The sequence below is a fragment of the Carassius auratus genome, chromosome 21, assembly GCF_003368295.1.
Source record: "Carassius auratus strain Wakin chromosome 21, ASM336829v1, whole genome shotgun sequence".
NCBI classification, from domain to species: Eukaryota; Metazoa; Chordata; class Actinopteri; order Cypriniformes; family Cyprinidae; genus Carassius; species Carassius auratus.
The window spans coordinates 23,779,569-23,789,565 of NC_039263.1; the positions used below are offsets into that span (position 1 = coordinate 23,779,569).

Sequence of the window (9,997 nt, forward strand, 5' to 3'; positions counted from 1 at the left end):
CATTTTTACACATAATTAACACAGTGGCAAAATGGCTGAAAACTTGTGTTAACTTTATAAACAAATTTTATTAATAAATTTGTTTGATAAGAATTCAGAATATGTATTTATTTGTTCATTTGAAATTTACTATTTTTGCAAACCATAAGCTCTTAGCTTCAATGTATCATTCAGTAACCTAAAAGGCTGAAAGAAAACTCACATGTGAATATTTAAAAAAGTAAACAAATAATATTTGAAATTGAGTATTAAAACAACATACAGCGGGGATCGAAAGTTTGGGCACCCTTTGCAGAATCTGTGAAAATGCAAGTCATTTTAAAAAAATAAGAGAGATCATACTAAATGCATGTTATATTTTATTTAATACTGTCCTGAGTAAGATATTGTACATAAAAGATATTAACATTTAGTCCACAAGACAAAAAAAAAATGCTGAAATTATTAAAATAACCCCACTCAAAAGTTTGGGAACCCTTGGTTCTTAGTACTGTGTTCTGTTACCTGATGATCCTCGACTGTCTTTCTGTTTTGTGATGGTTGTGCATGAGTCCCTTGTTTGTTCTGAACAGTTAAACTGAGCAGCGTTCTTCAGAAAAATCTTTAAGCTCCTGCAGATTCTTCAGTTTTCCAGCATCTTTGCATATTTGAGCCCTTTCCAGCAGTGACTTAATGATTTTGAGATGCATTTTGCCAGCCCTTTTGCTCACTCTGGATGAGTACAGTTCTTGGAAAGTGGGGCGGGTTGTACCAATGATTCACTCAGCAGTCCACACTACCCTCTGAAGTCTTCTGAGGTCAGATTTGGTAGCTGAGCTGAACCAGACAGTTACTGAAGTGGAGAGGATGGATTCAATGATGGCAGAGTAAAACTGTTTCTGCAGCTCCTGTGGTGAAGGAAGTACAACTTCTGCACATCAAATTTTTAACAATGGAGTCAATGTGAATGTCCAATTTCAGGTCCTTATTTTGGTGCCCAGGAACCTGAATGACTCCACTGCAGTCACAGTGCTGTTCATGATGGTGAGTGAGGGGAGAGCAGGGTTTCTCCTGAAGTCAACTCTCATCTCTACAGTTTTGAGCGTGTTCAGCTCCAGGTTGTTAAGACTGCACTTTAACCTCCTGTCTGTAAGCAGGCTCGTCCCCACCCTGGATGAGACGGATGAGTTTTTCATCTGCAAACTTCAGGAGCTTGACAGAGGGGTCTTTGGATGTACAGTCGTTGGTGTAGAGGGAAAAGAGCAGTGGGGAGAGAACACAGCTCCAGTGCTGATTATACGGGTGCTGGATATGTATTTTCCCAGCCTCCATAGCTGCTGCCTGTCTGTCAGGAAGCTGTTGATCCACTGACAGACTGAGGTTTAAGATCTGTGTGAAGATGGGGGCCAGCTGGTCAGCAAAGGATTTCAGACAGGTTGGTGTCTGAACACATGCAGTTCAGGTATTTGCACTTTTTTTTTCATGGTTTTGTCTCATTGTCACATGAAGTGCATAATTCATAAAACAGCTCAAAACCACACAGCGTCTCCCCTCAGTGGTAAATGATGTCTTTAAACAATTCACTATAAGAAAAAATTAAACTATGCTAATTTTTTTAAGGACTTCTAATATAGCCTATTCATGTGAATATAACATTTCCACAGGCGATTTCCAACAAACCCTTTCATTTTCATGACTGGTAATAAATCAGCATTTTGGACAACAATAATAAATTCACACATCACAATTTCTATATCCAGACCTGTAAGTTTTATTTATTTGGCTTCCTCAGCATCAAGTGTCAGTTAGACTAAATTGGGGCGTGGTTTAGATACCGGAAAGTTGGATGTAAATTATTTTATCTTTATCTCAGATATCCATTTATTACAGTTAAACTATTATACTTTACACAAATCGGCCTGAGATTTAAGTGCAGCTCAATGGAGGCTTCAGGTTTTTGAGCCGCCGAGCGCCCCCTTGAGGACAGTACACTACCCCGCCAATAAAACGATTGATAAAATATCGCGAGATTCACTTGAACGAACGAGCGGGAGTTGTGAGACTTCCATTTTCAAACCTCGGACGTTTTAATCGACGATGCTTTTCTTTGTTTACTTTGATTTCGCTTTTGTTATAGTTCTGTAGCCTTTGAAAATAGTTACATTTGTGATAAACTACGATACGAAACGATGGATTCAACAGAAGACGATATTTCGGCTCGGGTTTTGTTGAGGAGAGTCCTGCACACAGAGTTACCCAGATCTCCTGTAACCAGAAGGTGAATTCAGTTCAAATGCCACTTCAGTTTTAACGTTATACAAATAAAAATGCCCAGTATGATTTTAGATTTTTTGCTTAACGTTTTTTTTTATTGATTTACGCGAACAGTTTATGCCAATATGTAACGTAAACAAACGTAAATATTTGTTCGAAGTTTATGAGTAACGGCTAAATACAATAATGGTAACGTTAACGTTAAACGGAAAGTTATCAATAATCTAGCTGTAAACAAAGCGCTCAAGTCTGTATTTTTATTCACTGTTACCTTTTAAAATGAATTAAATCCATCTAAAACACAACAATGCAAGGCATCCATATGGAGAGAATTGTATCTTCACTTTTTTGTTATATTATGTATTGTGTAATGTTTGTGTATTGCTTTAATTGTGTGTATAATATCTATCTAACGTTTATTTTCTGTGTGTTTCAGTGCAACAAATGTACGACGGAGTATGAGGCTAAAAAACACCCCTGGACTGGAGAGTCCTGGATCTGCCTTACGACACAGACTCAAGAAGAAGCTCCATGAGGTTTGTGTGGTGTTTAAATAAGAAGTTTCATGTGTTGCAAATGCATATTCTACATGATTAACGTACATCCCTAAATCATTTGTCTGTTTCAGAGTGCCTCCTTGTCACCCCTCCCTTCTCCTAAACGGCAGAGGTCAACGGTGGCAAATACGAACCCTCCTGTCACTGCCCCGTCCCCAGTATATGACGAGGACATGACCACTCGTGGTCTGCTCAGGGGCATCATTCAGATGGGTGAGTCAAAACTCACTGCCAACATTTTTAGGAATGAACTAATACATGTCACGAAACACACACCCACATCCATGTGTATTATTAAAGAGTCTCATGGTCATGGAAAACCTGTTTTTGTTGGAATTATTTTAATTTCCAGTCCTGGAAAAGTCATGGATATGTTTATAGTTTAATATAGATCTTTATAGGCATGCTGTTATGTATATACAAGTGTTATTATAATTTAGTTTATAGTATTTACTTTTTTTTTTGTTATAACATTTTTAATTTAGATTTTTATTTTATTTAGGCTTTTTGTAATTTTCATTAGTTTTAACAAATATTTATATTAATTTCAGTTTTAGGATTTTTAGCAATTCAGTTTTATTTTGTTTAGGGCTGCAAAACGATTAATTGCAATTAATCGATTCAAAATAAAAGTTTGTTTATTTATTATGTGTGTGTGTACTGTGTATATTAATTATGTGTATATAAGTACACACACACATATGTATATATTAAGTAATATGTTAGATTTATATTAGTGCTGTCAAACAGTTTATTGCGATTATCACTGATCACTTCCATGTGGAATTTGCACCATCAACCATTCAGTACCGATACTTGTACCGGCCCACCCCTAATATTAATTATATACAAGTGTATATATACAATTTATATATATATTGTTTTTTATTTATGTGTAAAAAAAAAATGTATGTGTATAATACATATGCACAGTACACACACACACAGCATGTAAACATAATTTTTTATTTTGAATCAATCTCATTTAAGCGGCATTTAATACACAGAGCCATAGTTCACTGACAAGCATTGCAAATATGCGTATTACCAATATAGACATGACTAATAATCAGATTTAATTTGGCAAATAAATAAAAAAATGACATTTGCTTCTGCAGCCCAAGCATTTGCACAGATAGTTGTCAAAAATTGTAAGGAGAAAATCCCAGTTTTTAATGATTCTCCCATGTGTGTTTCAGAGACCGAAGCATCGCTGCTGATGTCGGGTCAGCCTGCGCTTCAAGAATCCGAGCCGAATCCAGCCGAGTCCAGTGCTGGAGAGAGAACGTCAGTGTCTTTTTAATCACATATGCTTGTAATCCTCCTCATGTTGTGTTCATGTGTCTGTGTTTTCTTCAGTGAAGGTCTGTCTGGAGTGGAGCTCTCTGACCTGACTCTGCACACTGAACCTCTGACGCATGTGGTCAGAGGACTGAGCCGCAAGAAACCGCAGCAGGTCTTCAGTGTGTCAGCGTTCGAGGAACAGTTTGATCAACTGCCAGGTGCTTCGCCTGTTATACTCCTGTTATATTTGTTAGCAAGAATGTCTGTGTTTGGAATTAAACTGCCATATTACACATGTTTGGTATATCGACACATAATTTGTGACGTTCAAAATCACTTATCATCTAACCCCTTTTCTATATTGTCAGACAACACAGAAGACACCTCAAATGTCTTTCATAAAGGTGATGTCTCTCAGGCGAAAGGAGATGATTCTCAAGATTTAGATGTGTCTTCTGGCTCAAAAAGGTATATGCTTTGTCCATTATATCTCGGTTGACTGGCCTAGTCACTAAATCTGACATTAGAAAGTAAATATAAATACTAGCTTGTTGTTAATTTATTAGGAACTGCAGTATACAATACATACGGTAGTATGCTGCCGATAATAGTTAAACTGATAATCACAGTTATTTTGCTCAAATGATCAATTAGCATGATTGTTACAAAATGCTTTTTGGATTGGATTAGAATTATTGCACTTTCATATAAATACAAATCAAGAAAACATTCATTCTTGTGGTTTATCGGACCTTGTTTAGGTTCTAGATATACATATACATATACACACACACACACACACACACACACACACACACGCATATATATATATATAATATTTATTTATTTAAAAAACACACTTTACATTATAAACCAGTAAAACAAGAACGCTCTCTCAAAAGCTAAACCAACAAAATTCGTAATATTGATTCCCACATTTCCAAATGTGGTTAAAAGAACAGTGCAAGTGCATATATTTAGCAGTCGCAATTGCAAACAATATATTTGAAGTTCATGTTTGGATTTGTTACAGTTCAGTCTTTCTCAAACCGCCATGTGAAAGAAAACAGACTAGCTGTATTAAACTTTATTAACTTTAAACTCCAACTTCAATTTTTGCAGGTGCTTTTAGATGATCCGTTCTTGGTTTGCACGTTGTTGGGAAGAGAAAAACACTTGGCTGCATGTATCCATTTAGGAAAAAGCTTGCAGATGATTTTGCTTAAATAATGGAGAAAAGTAGAAATAATGATCATTATTGAAATCTGATTAATCGTCGTGTAAGAAGATGTAAGGGACATACATGATTGAGGCATTCTGAGTGTGATTCAAGTTTATTTTCTATCAGTGGGCTGAACCTGACCTTGAAGACCCCATTTGTAGAGAAGCGCATTGAGAGGGCGGGGCTTCAGAGGAAGGTCTCCAATCGGAGGCTGCAGTCTGTGGATGCATTTGATGAGGCCGTTCAGAGATGCCTGGAGCAGGGTCCTAACCAAGGTTTATATAAACTCTAACGTTTTGCTTCCATCTGAATTTGTCTGTATCTAAAATGGTTTCTCTCTCTTCTAGATCAGTCTGTATTTCAGGAGGGAAAAACTCTAGAAGATTCCTCCTGGCAGAAGTTCACTCTCGGCCTCAGTGATGTCACAGAGCTTTATGTCCATTCTAAAAAAGATGACACAATGGGACCTTCTGCGGAGAACGAGAGAGTCAGTGATATTCCTGACACTGAACCTTTAATTCAAGAAGAAAAAGATCATGAGATGGAATCACAGGATCAGGAAGAGGTGGTGCCTTCATCCCAAGATGATGTGTATTTGAGTGCAGAAGATATTGTACTTGCTCCAACGCAGGCGATGACCGAATCACTTCCTGAATCTCATGATGTGGAGCTGCAAGATCGAGAATTTGTGGAGGAAGTTGAGATTGGGAATGTTGTGGAAATTGAGTACGAGAACATTGTGGAAACGGAGGATCAAGAGGTTGTAGAAATCGAGGATGACAACATTGAGGAAATCGAGGATGAGAACGGAGAGGAAGTCGAGGATGAGAACGGAGAGGAAGTGGAGGATGAGAACGGAGAGGAAGTGGAGGATGAGAACGGAGAGGAAGTGGAGGATGAGAACGGAGAGGAAGTCGAGGATGAGAACGGAGAGGAAGTCGAGGATGAGAATGCCCAGGAAGTTGAAGATGAGAATGCTGAGAAAGTTGAGGATGAGGAGGTTATTGAAGCTGAGCATGAACATATTGACACCTCACAGTATCTAGAGCAGATAACTCGTAGAGCTCACCGCTCAGAGGGAGGAGGTGCTGTCCTGGGAATTCCAGGCACCTCAAGAGTCACAAAGAGTTTTGGAGCTGGATTGAACCCCAGAGAGAAAGGTGAGCACAGTGAGACTGCCTGAAGTGGCAAAATCACAAAGTTCTTTAACAGTGATAATGGAAATGAATTGCTAATTCAGTTTGTTTGTGGGCTAGTAAAAACCTAACGTGTTTCTGTTCAGATCTTTTGGATTTTGTCGATGAGGGGAGAGTGAGTCTACAGGACATTCCAGATGAAGAAAGAGAAGCACTGGGCAGCCCTGAGTTTCCTCCGCTTCACCCTGCAGCAGAGCTCAGCACACCAGAGCAGAGGTCACTGCAACATGAGGCTAGTCTGCCTGAAGAACATGTGCCAGAGCTCGCAGAAGAAGAACCGAACCAATCAGAGGAGGAGGAGCTGCTGGACTCTGAACCAGCCAATCACAGCCCTGAATTTCCACAGGATGAGGAGGAGGAGGAAGAGGATGATGACGACGATGCTCTAAGTGCAGGTGACTCCCACTTTCACATCCTGCTCATCTTGATAAATCAGTGCCTCTGAATGAGTCATTTTAATAAACTGGTTTAACAACGTCCTGTTATACATAGTAAACCAGTTCATTTGATGAAAGGAATTAAACAACACTCAATTCTTTTTAGCAAGCTATTTCATTTGAGTGAATCATTTTAATAAACTAGTTCAAAAACCAATACATTAAAAATGTGCACAAATTCCTGTGTACTAAAATCCTCGAATTTTGCATCATCATTACTCATAATAATATCCAATGTTTAATGTATTGTTAAAATGTTAGCTTGAATCATTTGGGAGCGAGTTCTACCCAGTTATTAAAAAGAACCATTTCAAAAGAATGATTGCTTGTGAATCAGATATAACTAGGATAACTTGCATTTACTTTAGCATTGTTTTTTTTTTTCTTTTTTTTTCTTTTTAGAGTTGTCCATGAAAACTCCTGCGTTTGTAAGACAGAAAAGAGTTTTTGCCAATCGTACTGCGCAGACTACGCCAACTGTCCTTAAAGAAGTGAACGCTGGGTAATTTACCATCCACTTTCTTTTTCCTGTTGTCCATTTTACAGTCTCCTACCGTAAATCTAAACCCATTTATCTCAGTCCTGCCCCTCAGGTTGCCAAACGAGCCCCAGGCAGAAGCGCCAGACGGGGGTCAATGTTCTTCCCAAGAGTTACGTCATGAGCGTGTTCAAGCACTTCGCCAAGACCAAGGTGGCCAGTGACGTCTACCCTGCCATTAATGAAATGTAAGCCTCAGGGAGCAGTTATTTACCCCAATGCAGCATGAATATTTTGAAGTTACATCTCCTCCGTTGGTTGTGCTTTTTTTGTTGTTCCCCTTAGTCTTAAGAAGTACTTTGAACGGCTAGCAGACGATCTGGAAGCATATGCTACTCATGCCAAACGTAAAACTATTGAGGTTGAAGATTTTGAGCTCCTCATGAGAAGGTAAATATTAAAAAGAACTGTTGAATTTACCCACCCTTACACTGTTCAAGATGTAGTAGATGAGTTTGTTTGTTTATCAGAACCGATTTGGAGATATTTAGCATTACAACACTTGGATCCTCTGCAGTGAATGGGTGCCGCCGTCAGAAGGAGTCCAAACAGCTGATAAAAACATCACAATAATCCACACCACTCCAGTCTATCAATTAACATCTTGTGAAGTGAAAAGCTTTCGTGTTTGTAAGAAACTAATCCATCATTAGGAAGCTTTTAAGGTTAAATGTTCACTTTTAGCCAAAGTATGAATCTATAATAACATGGACATATCTCTCCTGATTTTTTTCACTGGAGAAAACAGTATTATAGATAGACTGTTTGCTTCAAGATGTTAATAGAAAGTTGTGTGGATTATTGTGATGTTTTATCAGCTGTTTGGGGCTCTCATTCTGATGGCACCCATTCACAGCGAGTCATTCGCTATTACTTTAAGATGTAGTTAAATGTCTTGTTTTTGTATTTTTTTTGCAAATTTGTCTTTATATCGTGTTCCAGTACTTGTTCCTCATATTTTTTTTAGGCAGGGCTTTGTGACTGACACCACACCTGTGAATATACTGATCGAGAAATATCTTCCAATGGAGTATCGGAAACTTCTCATCCCAGTGGCCACCAGCGGAAACAAAGTCATCCCAAAACAAAGAAGGTGAACATGCAGATGTGACGTCCTCCTTAAACACTGCAGGTGCTCCCGCAGGTCTGCATGTGTGTTCTTGTAATATGTTCATGTGTTCAAAACAATAAATGCCTTGGTTTGTAATAAGGATTTGTGTAATATATATCTGCTATTTGTTTTATGCAGCACTATTAAAAATGCTTTCAGTTCTGTGTATTTTTAGCCATTTATGTTTTTTTTTTCTTTCAAAACAAACATTAAAAAACAAATTTTTTTTAAATATTGATGTGACTGTCTATTGTGCATGATTCATTTGCACAGAATATTCCAAAGACAATGTGTTTTTCATAAGCTTTCCTCAAAATAATTAGTTTATCCCATGGAAAAATATAAACCACAAATATCAGCCTTTGTTGGAAATTATTTGAAATATGCTGGTTTGGAATGAATATTAGAGTATTGTTACTCTCACTATGCAGTAATACTATATACTACCTTATTCAACATATACTGCTATATTTCCATTTGTTGAAATTTCATTTTTGGTTTTTTATATGACACACTGGGAAATTAAAGTTTTTTCCATCCTGGTTGCATTGTAAAATTTGAACATTTGGTCAATTTATAGGTTTATTTGACAAATATACATGACATTAATGCGAATATACTGTGGATGTCAATACAAACTGAGAAAGTAGTGATTATGTATGGTGTCTCAGAGTCCTTACCATATTTTACACCGTTTTCCATTTCAAGTAAATGCTGGTATGATTTAAAATTAAAACATCAATAAATATTTTGATTAAATATATTTTGCAGTGCAAGTAATTTGCCAGTAGTAATATTTCTGATATTGGATTAGACAATTTTTTGAATAACAACAATAAAACAAATTCTAAATTAATTTTCACCTTTTTTCCCACACAAAAAAAAATGTGTTTAAATGTGTTTTCATGATGTGTCCACTAGGTGGCAGTCACACTCCATCACAGATAAGTTTAATAGGCTTCAAAGTGGTGTCGTACAGGGATTGAGTTATGCACCAATATTGTTCGTTATAAAAATGGATATTTCCAGTCTTGGATGCTGAATGGTCAGTACAACATTTCTAAATGCATATCATTGTATTCTTTATACAGTATATTATATAAATAGTATAGTCTATATCACAAACCTTAATGGAAGGTTTTAAACGTCATGCATTTGCTTAATTCTTTAATTAATTGACTATTTTAAAAGCAATAAGGACATAATATGTTGTGATTATCTGAAGTAACAATATCTTGTTACTCATACATGCTATTTCCACTAAACAGCCAAACCGTGACCTCTTATTCACAGCCTCTTGTACTTTTTGCTTAAAATAACCACTTTAATGTGATGCAATGATTTATAGAAGAATTTAGCTGAAAGTAAGTATTGCACCATTTCTTATTCTTTTTCTCCA

The 9,997-nt window shown here is 37.1% G+C and overlaps 1 protein-coding gene across 1 annotated transcript; it reads left to right on the forward strand.

The window, feature by feature from the left end:
* The first annotated feature begins 2,028 nt into the window (after positions 1-2,028).
* LOC113039029 (ELKS/Rab6-interacting/CAST family member 1) lies at positions 2,029-8,616 on the forward strand. Its single transcript, XM_026196895.1, has 13 exons — positions 2,029-2,257; positions 2,690-2,789; positions 2,882-3,023; positions 4,010-4,097; positions 4,170-4,312; positions 4,463-4,562; positions 5,443-5,591; positions 5,664-6,476; positions 6,599-6,907; positions 7,352-7,451; positions 7,530-7,675; positions 7,773-7,877; positions 8,455-8,616. Exons 1-11 carry the CDS (start codon positions 2,169-2,171, stop codon positions 7,609-7,611), a joined length of 2,115 nt encoding a protein of 704 aa, XP_026052680.1. The 5' UTR covers positions 2,029-2,168; the 3' UTR covers positions 7,612-7,675; positions 7,773-7,877; positions 8,455-8,616.
* Positions 8,617-9,997: the final 1,381 nt, after the last annotated feature.